This window comes from Rhipicephalus microplus, chromosome 9, assembly GCF_043290135.1.
Source record: "Rhipicephalus microplus isolate Deutch F79 chromosome 9, USDA_Rmic, whole genome shotgun sequence".
Taxonomy (NCBI): Eukaryota; Metazoa; Arthropoda; class Arachnida; order Ixodida; family Ixodidae; genus Rhipicephalus; species Rhipicephalus microplus.
The window spans coordinates 41,909,542-41,923,761 of NC_134708.1; the positions used below are offsets into that span (position 1 = coordinate 41,909,542).

Here is a 14,220-nt window from a genome sequence, read left to right on the forward strand (position 1 = left end):
GCTTCGCATATGCAAAATTTGGTATTTCGTGACGTCAATTGCTGACGAAAGTATGTGACTGGTGCAAACATGATAATCATGAGATGCGTGTCATGTGTGAACATGACTACATGCCACAGTCAAGGCGCCAATACATTTCGACGTGAGGCGGTGCGCGTGCTCGCCGGTGTTCAGTTCGTCGCGTCACGCCGGCGCTGCGATGCCAGGCGCCGGTTTTGCCATATACTCGCAGGCGTGCGCCGCGCTGCTTTGCTTTGACGTATGCGCGTTTCAGCGCGTCTGGCGTCCCTCCGTCACGAAAAGAGGGAGACGCAGTGTTGTCTGGGTAACGCATCGGCATGGATTTCACACCGGTTGCCGTCGGGCCGCGCTGACCGACGCTGGTCGCTCCGGTCGGGCCTGGCGTGAGGCTATAGACTGCTCGCGTTTTGCTTACGTAGCGTCGCTGTGCCCATCGCGCACGCGCGTCAACGCTACATCGGAGAATATTGGGGCCTTCATGATGCGCTCGCGGCTGTTTGGCTAGCTCCACATATACCGAAATTGGTGTTTCGTGACGTCAATGGATGACGAGATATATGACTGGTGCAAACACGATAATCCTGACACGCGTGTCATGTAAGAACATGACACCATACTACGCTCATAGCGTGCTCGCGGCCGTTTTGCTCACTCCACATGAACTAAATTTGGTACCACGTGACGTGAATAGATGACAAAGGCAGACGACACATCCAAACATGATAACCATGACACGCAAGTCATATACGGTATCATTTACGTCCACCTCGTAACGTTGTGCTGATTTTAAAGTGACATATCAACATTTCACATTCGTGCTTCGCATATCATCGACTCCCACTGTACGTGGGATCCGCCAATTTTTCTGCTTGAAACTCACAGTACTGAAGAAGACAGCGTCGTGCCCATTGGAATTTACTCTGGGCAGAGAGTAGTCGCTCAGTACTGCCAAGCTGACATCGTGAAAAATGTCGAGGCGCAGGCTGATCGTCAAGGTGAAGGTCACCTTCGGATTGGCGATGTCGGCTATCAGACCGACTGCAGTGGACTGAAAAAAGGAAATAAATCTAAAATTCACGTTAACAGAGATACCTACAACAAAAAAATTACACTTTTTTCCGCTAAAGAGAACCATGTGTAGATGCGAAGCAGTGGGTGCTAACACTGGTAGCGTTGGCGCTCGCGCTGACTGCGGCGTCTCCCAAAAGAGAAAACTAGGGAGGCGCAAAGGATGCAGTGATAAACTGGTGTTTCCTACTGGAACATGCGAATCACTGCTAGTGAGCGCTGAAAGACAAACGACCCTGATTTTACACAGAGACCCGCATTTCGCTTTTAGTTAACTCGCATGCTGAAAATTTTTATTGTTCTAAATCGCACATGATAAATATCCTACCGGCACTACCTTTGACGTCAAGATCCAGTATATAGGTTGTGGCCAGCGAATGGTTGTGCAGCGCGAGCAGTCGATAAATTAGGAGCGAAGCTCCTTAGGGTGTAAACCAGTCCCTCGTCCTCCATCGTAGCCACTCCTAGTACTCTGAGTGCTCACTAGATGACGGTATGGCAGTCACTCTACTCCGATGCATAGCAGACGCGTGCTTTGGTGTAATAGAAGACGGACGGACGGACCGACATGACAGGCAGACAGACGGACGAAGAGACGAAAGGACGGACGGATGAATGGAGAGACGGAGCAAGCTCCTTCATCGTCATTTACTTAGCGGATATGCTGTGATTTTTTAATCAAGACACTCGCTAGCCGACACTGCCTGCGTCGACGTTGCGAGGCGAGAGTTAGCCGGAGTGAAGAAAAGGAGGGGAAGGGGGCGTGCATGTGAATGGTGTGTCAATGCCGTGGGGAGAGATGTCTGGGGGAGAGTGAGGTTGGAGCATGGTGGGGAAAGAGCGAGTGCAGACCAGCAGGTAAAGCCCCTAGAACTTCGTAGACGCTGCCTGCGTTGGCGTTGCGAAGCGAGAGAGGGGCGGAGCGTAGAAGAGAAGGGGGAGGGGGGCTAGCATGCACACCCCTTTATAATCAGAGAGGAGACTAGAAGAGGAGAGTAGTGCATGTGCGCAACACCACCTAGAGGAAATTCTTTCAGTCTCGGTGGCATTGATGTGCGGCGAGAGCAGTAGCGAGAACGCAGGAGAAGCACAAGCAGGGGGCAGGAGAGAAGTGGAGAGAGAAATGCACAGCTGTTGGAGAGAGAGAGAGAAGGAGGAGAGTTGGGTATGCGTAAGGTGAGTGCAGACGCCGACGCAGCAGAACATAGACCCGTGCAAGAGATGATCTGCATCTAAAATTGAAGGACACTGTAAATTCCGAAATGTGTTCGGCGAAAGCCTGATGCCATTAGACTCACGATGTCATATTAATTGCTTTTTAACTCAGCAATCACGTGATTGATGAGAGAGTGTGAGGAGGAGAGGCCAGAGCGGGAACTGTTCCAGGGCATGGACGCACGGCGGACAAACGCCGCGTGTATGCGACATAGGCTTTTCGCAACAGCAGCTGCAGAGAGGCCGTGTATATGACAGTGCATGATGTTTAAAAACCAACTCCCACCGTGTTTTGTATCATGCGCCGACGAGTGAGGGAAAGGTATTCGGGATGGTTGTGTGCCAATCGTTCGTTGGTATGCAAGATACTGCGTGAAGCATGTGAACGGGTGAATAAGAGCTGTGCCTAAAAATTCACAGCATATCCACGGAGTGAGTGAATGATGCGTCCGTCCGTCCGTCCGTCCGTCCGTCCATCCGTCCGTCCATACGTCCATCAACTACACGAAAGCCATTAACGCCATCAAGTGATATTATTTTATGGACATACACACACAATGCCATCTATTGAGCAATTCATGAACTAGACGTGGCTACTACTACTAATACTACTAGTTTGACTACTACTGCTACTACAAAGGAGGGAACGACCCGCATCCCAAGGAGCTTCGCCCCTAAAACGAAATACCCAACACGAGAGCAGACTAAGCTAGTGTTGATCCGTGTGTTTTCTTACTAATGTCCTGTTCATTACACCACTTGTTGAAGTAGAGCACTTTTTACAGACACAATGGGAACAAGAATGACATGACACTACACTCACAACTAAATTTATTTAAGGAAAAAAAACACTTCATAAATGTGCGCCCGCCCTTCTCGAGCAGCACAAAAATGAACTAGTCAATGAAAAATAATCTAATAGTAAATTCTGCACACTTAATGACAAAAAAAAATGGCAGCATATCCACGGAGTGAATGATGGGGAGTGGGGCGAAGCATTCGTCCGTCCATTCGTTCTTGCTTCCGTCCGTTCCTGCGTACGTCCGTGTAACCGTCCATGCGTCCATTCACCCGTCCGTGCGTGCGTCTGTTCGTGCGTCCGTTCCTGCGTTCGTCCATGCATCCGGTCCTGCGTCCGTTCATGGGTCCATCCATGCATCTGTCTGTGTGTCCGTTCGTTCATCTATTCAGCACTCCAAGTACCACCATCTCGCATCTTTTCATCATATATTCTCCATATAGAAGCACCGCCATCCAGCGGACATTTCAAGGACTAAACGGGAGGTGGCACATGCACACTTTCTTACGGCTTGCGCTTCGGGTTTACTTACCACCTTTAACCACCTCGAGTTCATGGTATATACTAGTTCACTGTATTCATGGCACTGCGGCCGAACGCTCGCTAAACCTTTCTAAAACCAAGGAGGTTACACACAGCGAGTATAACGTAGCAACCCTTTCTTGTCAGATCGTGCTCAATGTACATGCCAATAGCTGCTAATGGGGATCGCAGCGTGCGCCTTACCTAAAGGCCGAACGCTCCCGTCTCTCATTCCCCCTTAGCAGCCATTAACATGTGCATTGAGCACTATCTTTTATTGTTCAACAACGCACAGAAGAAATCTCTCACCGGAACCACCTTGGAGGTCAAAATCATAAGGACCGCTATTTCAGGTATGTGCCACTAGTGGTCACGTAATCGCAACACTTTCAAGTAAAAACTTAAACGCGCCCAAAACGCAAGTCGGTAACAATGATGATTGATTTGTGGGGTTTAACGTCCCAAAACCACCATATGATTATGAGAGACGCCGTAGTGGAGGGCTCTGCAAATTTCGACCACCTGGGGTTCTTTAACGTGCATCCAATTCTGAGCTCACGGGCCTACAACATTTCCGCCTCCATCGGAAATGCAGGCGCCGCAGCCGGGGTATGAACCCGTGACCTACGGGTAAGCAGCCGAGTACCTTAGCCATCAGATCACCTGGCGGGGCAAGTCGGCAACAAGAAAAAGCGTAACTATATAATGCAATACTACATACTTCAATTAAAACCCTTCCAAGCAGGTGGCTTCGAGATGTGCATGTCCTGGTCATTTGGCGCAGATCAAGAACGCTCAGCAGCATTTGCACTCAACGTAAAAGCCACAAGAAATGTGGAGCAACATGTGATTCGCCCACCCTTTCACGAACCTGACATTCACAGGCAAGTGGGCGCTGTCGTTTCAAGCGTGCAGCCTGCTCAGCGTCCATGGTGGGAAATGAAAGCTTCATTTGCAAAGCGACAACCTCTCCCTCCCCTTTATACTGAACATCACGGCGACGACAACGGCGACAGAAAGAATGCACCAAGCGTATGCCAAATATTTTTACCGCCATAAAAAAAGTCGCGCAGTGTACGGATAAAATGTCGTACTCTGTAGACGCACCATTAGCGGCTCGTCATTCAAAGGCTGGCAGACGTGGTTCCAAGCTGAAGACGGCATGACTACCAGCTGGTCTTCGTCCGATATGGTCAGCATAATCACCAACCTTAAGTTGTTCAGTCTGCAAAAAAATGCAATGACAAAAAAACAAAAAAAGAATATGATGAAAAAAACAACAAAGGAACCGAAGGAAAGCGAAGAAAACTGCGCCGCACCGCAATGCCTTCAGGATTGACATTCGTACCGCGAAGCTGACTTTTTTTTTGTAAAAGACGATAGTTTTTCTTGGGATACTTCATCACAAAAGTTTTGATCTTTCTGTCTGCCTATTGTTTAACTTGTCTGCCTTCCAACTAAAATGATTCAACTGGTAGGCCAAAGTTCAAACACTTCCTCAATGACCATAAGTCTTGATTAAGTATTTGCGTTGACACTTGTGCCCACTGTGGATTAAAAAGCAAGCGTTATTGCGCACCTCTGAGGCACAATATCAATATGTCAATATTTTGTGGTTTCTTTATACTAGAAAATGCATAGGTACGTAATTATAAAGACTGCAGGGTTCATTACGCTGTGCTGACAATATGATGCTATGCACGAAAAGACGGCTGTTTTCTACACCTTGTTAAGACGATACGGTGCTGCCACCCACCTGTGCCTACTACAAATTATGGCCTCCGGGGTGGCACGCGCACGCCTGCTAATGGCATCGAGATCTTGGAGGGGCGCCCTTGCGCGTGTGACGTCAATTTGAGGATTTCACTTACAACCGCGTCGCAGCCGCCGCAGCTCCTGTACGCAGATCGTCTGCTCCAGAAGGAAACTTCGTCGAACTAACAGCCTTGCGAGGGTCAACGAACGCCTTCAACGACTGTTTTCGAGTGCGATTATAATCTTGTTTCAGTTGCGGCCCATTTGACAGGGCCAGGAAATCCGCCGGATGGCCGACGAGTACGCCGAAGCCACCGGTGCGTGTGCGTGTGTGCGTGTGTGTGTGCATGTGTGCGTGCGTGTGTGTGTGTGTGTGTGTGTGTGTGCGTGTGCGTGTGCGTGTGTGTGTGCGTGTGTGCGTGTGTGTGCGTGTGTGCGTGTGTGCATGTGTGTGTGCGTGTGCGTGTGTGTGTGTGTGCGTGTGCGTGTGTGTGTGTGTGTGTGTGTGTGTGTTACAGCGTTCCTCCAATGCCCGACCTTCTTATCGTCAGGAGACCTGCCCCGACTATACTGCCCATCAGAAACCTGTGACTGATCGCCGCTACTCCTAATCTCCATGCCCTCAACGTCGCCAGTCTCGTTATCCACAACCCCGCCGCCCACCTTCCCCCGCCTACCCTCGACGTTCCTCGGCAGAAAACTAAATGTTGCAGCTCCTGGAGGTTGCGCTGCATCGATTGGACTGAACGCAAATTCTCTACTTATCATACAGGCAAAACGGAATCTTATCGACATGGAAATCGACGGTGTGCCTGCGACTGCTCTGGTGGACGCTGGGGCTCAAATTTCTGCAATGACCACTTCTTTTTGCTGTAAGCTCAAAAAAGTCGTCATGCCTGTGACGACTCAGTTCGTACGTGTTGCCGACGGCGGAACTTCATATGTCGTTGGGATGTGCGCCGGTCATGCATAGCTGATCACCACACAGTTGTTCTGTTCGCCGTCCTCGAAAAGTACCCGCACGACGTTATTCTAGGCCTCGACTTCCTGTCGACACAGTCTGCCCTCATTGACTGCTCGGCCAGTACGCTCCATCCTCGACTGCCCATCACAGACCCCGCTGAACAATGAACGAGCCGCCTCTGCACTGCTGGATATGCTCGTCTTCTACCTCACCTACGTCCAGTTCGAATCAAACCCACCAGTTGCCGACGGCGACTATGTACTGACTTCCGTCGCCGATGTCCTCATCAGCCGCGGTATTACGATACCGCACACCATGCTGTCAGTCGCAGGTAACTCCACATGCCTCCAAGTTGTGAAGGAGGAGGAGGAGGAGGAAGGAAAGAAATGAAAGCCAGAGAGGTCAACCAGACGCACGTCTGGTTTGCTACCCTGCACTGGGGGAAGGGGTTAGGGGATTAAAGGAGAAGAGAGAGAGAAGTGAAGGGCAACGTGTGTGTAGACGTGACCTTGTCCTTTGCACGCCTACAAGCGGTCACGTAGTCCGGTCGTCTTTTGAAAAATTAGCTGTGCTCGCGTCGCTTTGCCGGCCTGCGACGCATACAGCCATGAACCAAGGATCTCCTCTTCGGGGAAAGGTCTACTGTCTAGGGTCTCTAACATTTCGGGTAGCAAGTTGCGTTCGCTCGAAAAACGTTCACATGAACACAGTAGATGTTCTATTGTCTCGTCAGTGTCACACGATTCACATTGGGAGCTATCCGCCATTCCTATGCGAAAGGAGTACGCCTTTGTAAAAGCTACTCCTAACCACAGGCGGCACAGTAAAGTTGCATCCTGGTGGGAGAGGTCCGATTTAACTTGAAGGTTTCTCGATGGGTCCAATTTGTGTAGGCGGCGGTTCCTGACACTGGGGTCGCTCAGCCAAGTTTCCGACATGGTGTTAGCGAACGAGTGAAGGCCCCTTGCAGCGTCGGTTCTCGACAATGGAATCGGGGTTGTCTGGGCGTCCGCGTGGGCGGATCGCGTAGCATTGTCAGCAAGGTCATTACCGACAATACCACAATGTCCCGGTAACCACTGGAACACCCCGTCATGTCGTTTCGATAAAACTTCGTGAACCACTTCTCTTATTTCATTCACTAGTTGTTGATGCTCCCTTTGTCGTAAATTTCAGTTGGAAACTTCACGTACTGCCACAAGGTACCGCTCTGGCACTGCTTTTCACTTGAGAAGACGACAAAGTGGATGCTTTCACCTTGGTCGCTCCTTCCGACCCCTCTGCCCAGCTCCACTTTACTCATTGCCCCGACAGTGTAATTAGGTCGATTATTGCCCCTAATCTCACAGCGCAGCAGACTTAAGAGCTCCACCACGTTCAGCTGTCTTACATCGATGTTTTTGACCTCGGCGGCCGTTCATCGGGAAGAGCTACTGGAGTGATTCACCGCATCAACACTGGTGATGGGCCTCCTATTCATAGGCGTCCGTATCGCGTGTAGTTGATGGAGCGTCAGATTATCCAAACTGAGGTCGAGAAAATGCTTGCCAAGCAGATCATCGAACCACCCTGCAATCCTTGGGCACCCCGTGTCGTGCTACTCCGCAAGAAAGATGTCACATGGCGTTTCTGTGTCAATTATTGCCATTTAAACAAAATTACAAAAATAAATGTATCATCTGCCACAAATAGAAGATGTTCTCGATTGCCGCTACGGTTCCCGCTATTTCTCCTCCGTAGACCTACGTTCCGGGTACTGTCAGATTGAGGTGGATGTCATGAATAGAAAAAAAGGCATTTATAACACCCGACGGCATATATCAATGCAAGGTCATGCCTTTCGGCCTCTGTAACGCTCCAGCCCCGTTTGAACGAATGATGGACTCGCTGCTCAGGGGCTTTAAATGGTCAATCTGCACGATGTCGTTGTTTTTTCACCTACATTTGAAAGTCATAAAGAGCGCCTTTCAGTCATCCTATATGTCTGTCGTCGTGCTGGCCTCCAGCTGAATTCATCCAAGTGTCACTTTGGGTGCCAACAAATTACAGTTCTTGGCCTGTGGACGCCAATGGCACACAACCCGACCCAGCAAAAATCAGCGCAGTCGAAACTTTTCTTGTACCACGATCTTTAAGCATGTACGCAGCTTCATCGGACTGCACTCCTACTTCCGTCACTTCATCAAGAATTTTGCGGACATAACCAGGCTTCTTATGCCGCTCCTCAAGCAAGATGTCCCCTTTTCTCAAGGCTCCGAAAAGGTATCTGCGTTCTCGAATCTAATCACGCACCTCACTACTCCTCCGATTTCGGCCCATTCGACTCTACTGCTCCTACTGAGGTTCGTACTGACGCAAGTGGCCATGGCATCGGCGCAGTGCTAGCCCAACGACAACGTGGCCATGACTGCGTTATCGCATACGCCAGCCGCCTACTATTCGCGCTCGAATGTAATCATTCTATCACAGAGAGCGAGAGCTTGGCTCTAGTCTGGGTGGTCGCCAAGTTCAGGACATACCTATACGGACGGCCATTATCGATAGTTACAGACCACCACGCACTCTACTGGTTGAAGTCTCTTATAGATCCCTTGGCGCGTCTTGGTCACTGGACTTTGCGCCTGCAAGAATTTTCATACTCGGTCGTGAACAAATCTGGCCGCCTGCACCAGGATGCTGATTGCCTCTCCCGGTACCCTGTCGAAGATCCTGCTAACCCGAACATGAACAAGCTGCATTTCATCTTCTCAATGACCGACTTCATTCACGTTGGGGAAGAACAGAGAAAGGATCGGCTCCTGCTCGACATCATCAGCCGCATGCAGTCTTCCCCAACAGACGCCTCCGTCCGTCACTTTGTCTTTCAAGAGGGCGTCCTATAACCACCGCAATTTTCGATCTGACGGGCCTGGCCTTCCTATTGTAGTACCCAAGCATCTATGACACAGCGTCCTCACTGAACTTCACGCGTCTCCCACAGCAGGACCTCTTGGCGTAACTCACACGCACGAGCACATACGGTGCCATTCCTGGCCAGGCTTTGCTCACTAGGTACGCCGATACGTCACGGCATGTGAGCTATGTAAACGTCGCAAAACACCATCGCTGCTACCCGCTGGCCATCTACAGCCAATTGACACACCCACGCAACCACTTTACTGCGCTGGGTAAGACCTGCTTGGTCTTTTTCCCGAATCAAGAGTAGCCAACAAGTGGATAGCCGTGGCTAATGATTGCGCCAGACGCTACGCTATTACTCGAGCTCCACCGACGAGTTGTGCGACCGACGTTGCTGACTTCCTTTTGCGTGACGTTATATCGGTACACAGCTGCTCACAGACCATGGCCGTACAGTCCGAAGTCGTCGCCGATATCCTGCATTCCTGTTCCACACGGCACAAAGCGATCACAGCTCACCACCCGCAAACCAAAGTCCTCACGGAACGCTTTAATCGTACTCTTACAGATATGCTTGCAATGTATATCACCGGACCACCGAGACTGGGATCTTGCACTACCTTACGCCACGTTCACGTACAACTCGTCCCGACACGACACAGGCGGTTTTTCACCTCTCTACCTACTGTAGGGAAGGGAGCCAGCTTTACCCTTGGACACCATTTTCAGCACATCGTCCACCAGCGAGTATGCTTGTGACGCTATTGCACGAGCCGACCATGCCTGTCAGCTCACCCGTGCTCTTCTGACAGCGTCGTAGGGCAAGCAACGACGTTGCTACAATGTTTCGCATCGTGACACACATTTCGCTCCGGGTGCCCTTGTGTTACTCTGGTCTCCTCATTGTCGGGTGGGCCTATCTGAAAAACGTTTGTGTTGTTACACGGGTTCTTACCGTGTATTGCGGAAGCAGGTAACACATGAGATTGGCCCCATCTCTCCGTCGTCATCAGTTCAGTGGAGTGATGTTGTTCATGGGTCACGGATCAAGATGTACAACTCTGCTTTTGAGGACGACCTATAAAGCTCCGGAACGGTGCTCCCGCCACCGGGGGTCATACTACATACGAGTGGCATAGCCATTCACACGATGAAGAGGAGGACGAAAAAGGACAGAAAGGCGCGAGCCAATCTGTGTGGCTGGCGCTGCTCGCTTAACCGGCTGTAAATATATCTGTGTCTACTCTTCCGAGTTAGTCTCTCTTTCTCGTAATAATATTTTACAGCTTTAAAATTTGTATTGCCATTACAACATAAGACTGCTGGTGAGAGAGTTAGAGTACAAGTTCATATTTTATGAATGAACCTGGGACGGCTTTTAACGTTACAATATAATGTAGTTAACATAATCAGTACGTGCCTTTTAACATCTAACATTGTGCAGCATTCACCGCGGAGACAAGCGGCCGCACGTGATCCTATAAAAAAAGCGTTGTGCTTTCAATATGAGTTAAAAGTGGAGACCCACTGTTGTTCGAACAGCGTCAGTAGTTGCAACACACCAGATAACCACGCTTTACCACGCATGTGGGTTACTACACAGCACCAGGCCTTAAAACAAAAGTGCACGAATCCCCAAATTGACGTCATACAAGTGCCGTTAGCAGCGCCGCCATCAATCGCACACTAGACCAGGCAATGTATACACACAGATCCTTTCGCTTCTCCAAGATAACTGCCATATAGCATTCAATGCCTCACGCAGTGCCTACATAATCCCATTCACCGACTTTCTCGCGCAGAACATCAAATAAACGTTTTATTCACACTCTGCAGATTGAAAACTATCATCTTTCGATGTCATTTGCAGTGGAACACTCTGATACGCGGCCATTTTTTTCATACCGTCACCTCATGTACGCTAAATGCAATATCACTCCGACACTTACAAGTCATTTATACGCTGTTTACGTAGAGAATTTTACGTACTCGTTGAGCATATTCACGAAGTTGACGTAATCTATGTTTGTTGTTCTGTTGACACGCGGCTTGAAGGCGAAGAAGTTGGTGACGTCTTTCTCGTCTATGCCGCTACTTTGGATGGCCTGGGCAAAGCGCTGTAACAAACAGATGTCCGAAGTTTACGCAGTACCCTTGAAAACTGCATTGTGGTGTACGTTATCTTTCGACTGAAGACAGTGCACCTACCCCGTAAATTGATGATCATTAATGAATTATCTGAGACAATTACGGATATCTGCGCTAGAAAAACTATGTTCAAGCATTAAGAACACACACACACACACACACACGTATATATATATATATATATATATATATATATATATATATATATATATATATATATATATATATATATATATATATATATATATATATATATATATATATATATTGTAACAGCGAGCTGTGATAAGATGGTTTTATTTACAGGAGGAGGTGAACGATGGTCGTTTGCGGCAGCACACTGCGATAGTGCCAAGACTCTTCGTCTTCCTCTGCTTCTCCTCTCTACCCTTTTCTAGTCTGTTACATTCCCCCGCAAGCAGACGAAGCCCGTAGGGCGAGTTATGATGCACAAGGAGGGTGGAAAGGTTTCAGGCGAGCCACGTGAGTGAGCTGCGTTTTGCTCGATCGTCGACCATTGGACAAAAGACGAGCTATTACGTAAGTGAGCTGGCTTAGACGCTCCAAAACTACAAATGGGCCCGAATATCGTGACAGAAGCTTTTTACAAAATCCACGCTTGCGTTGCGGTGTCCAAAGTAACACCAAGTCACCTTTTTCGAATAAAACCAGTTCGTGAGGGTCGTCATATCGTTCCTTCGAACGACGTTGAGAGGCCAGAGTACGATGACGAGCGATTCGACGGGCTTCTTTCGCGAGGCACAGGGTGTTTGATACAGAGTCGTCATTGTGTAGAATGAAGGGTAAGAAAGTGTCTAGAGGGCTTAGTGGCAACCTTGCGTACAACAGATAAAATGGGCTGAAGTTCGTTGTTTCATGTTTTGCCGTGTTGTACGCGTACGTGATAAAATGCAGCACTTCATCCCAATTCTTATGATTGGAAGAAACGTACATGGCAAGCATGTTGGTCAGCGTTCTGTTTGTCCGTTCAACGAGGCCATTCGTCTGCGGGTGATATGGTGTGGAATGACGGAACTGTGTCGTGCACATGCGTAGTAATTCTTCAACGGCATCGGCAGTGAACTGGCGGCCACGGTCGCTGATTATAACACGCGGTGGGCCATGGCGAAGGACCACGGAGTGAAGCAAGAAGTCCGCCACGGATGCCGCGGTAGAAGAGGGAATAGCTGCGGTTTCGGCATACCGCGTAAGATGATCGACGCAGACGATTATCCAACGCTTCTTATTGTTAGATAACGGAAATAGACCCATAATGTCAATTCCTACTTGTTCAAAAGGCTTTCATAACTCCGGATGGCTTATTTGAATTTAATGTCATGCCTTTTGGCCTTTGTAATGCTCCAGCCACCTTTGAAAGATTTATGGACACAGTATTACGTGGTCTAAAATGGGAGATATGCATGTGCTACCTTGACGATGTTGTGATCTTTGGCCGTACGTTTGAGGAACATAACAACCGTCTCAGTCTTGTTCTCGACTGCATCGAAAAAGCCGGGCTGGTTCTGAATTCTAAAAAAATGTCGCTTTGGCGAACGTCAAACTCTCGTGCTGGGGCACTTGGTCGACAAGGATGGCGTCAGACCCGATCCTCGCAAGATAGAAGCAGTGAGCTCTTTTAAATCACCGCAGTCCGCACGAGAACTTCGCTCATTTGTCGGCCTATGCTCATATTTTCGTCGTTTCGTTCCACGATTTGCGGAGATCGTGTATCCGCTGACAAACGTCTTGCGACAGGATGCAACCTTCAACTGGACACCAGAGTGTGACGCCGCATTCTCACAACTTAAGTTTGTACTAATGTCAGCACCACTGTTGCGTCACTTCGATCCATCTTGCCCGACTGAGGTCCACACGGACGCTAGTGGTATCGGTGTAGGCGCGGTGCTTGTACAACGGCACAATGGCGCAGAGCATGTCGTGGCATATGCCAGCCGTTGCCTGAGCAAATCAGAACGCAATTACACAGTTACGGAACAGGAATGTCTGGCAGCTGTTTTCGCTGTACAGAAGTTTCGTTGTTATCTTTACGGGAGGCCATTTAAGATAATTACCGATCACCATTCGTTATGCTGGCTGGTCGGTTTGCGTGACCCCTCTGGCCGCCTCGCACGTTGGGCGCTGCGACTTCAGGAATACGACTTTATGGTGTCGTACAAGAGTGGCCGTCGTCACGCTGACGCAGACTGCCTCTCCCGGATTCCTCTTGCGACTACTGACTGCGATGCTGAGAATTTTGACGACTGCCTTGCTGCTGTTACAAGCACGTTCCCCAACGCGGCTGATTTCCAGAGAGAACAACGCAACGATCTCAACTTGGATCCTCTTTTTGCCGCCGCACGTGCCTCCCAACACAGCGGTCGCTTTACGGTCCGAGACAAGTTGCTCTATAAAACTAACTACTCTAGACCTGGAGCACGTTTTCTTCTAGTTGTCCCCGAGAGCCTTCGCTCCGAAGTTCTACGTGCTATGCATGACGATGTGACATCTGGTCACTTCGGCTTCATTAGAACGCTGAACCGGACGCAGGAACGCTTTTACTGGCCCAAGATGTACGAAACAACGAAGCGTTACGTCGCTAGCTGCGAGAAGTGCCAACGTCACAAGCGCCTGGCCACCGCTACACCAGGTCCCCTTCAGCCATTAACACTACCCAGCGCCTCCACCACAACTGTAACAGCGAGCTGTGATAAGATGGTTTTATTTACAGGAGGTGAACGATGGTCGTTTGCGGCAGCACACTGCGATCGTGCCAAGACTCTTCGTCTTCCTCTGCTTCTCCTCTCTACCCTTTTCTAGTCTGTTACAATAT

At 49.4% G+C, this 14,220-nt stretch overlaps 1 protein-coding gene across 1 annotated transcript in view; it reads right to left on the bottom strand.

The window, feature by feature from the left end:
* Positions 1-14,220, bottom strand: part of LOC119164994 (uncharacterized) — a 59,567-nt gene that overhangs the window by 21,171 nt on the left and 24,176 nt on the right. Inside the window, exons 5-7 of the mRNA XM_075872794.1 lie at positions 11,232-11,359; positions 4,733-4,850; positions 902-1,069 (exon numbers count right to left, since the gene is read on the bottom strand). Of these exons, the coding sequence (XP_075728909.1) occupies positions 902-1,069; positions 4,733-4,850; positions 11,232-11,359 (414 nt within the window). The remainder of the gene's footprint in view (positions 1-901; positions 1,070-4,732; positions 4,851-11,231; positions 11,360-14,220) is intronic.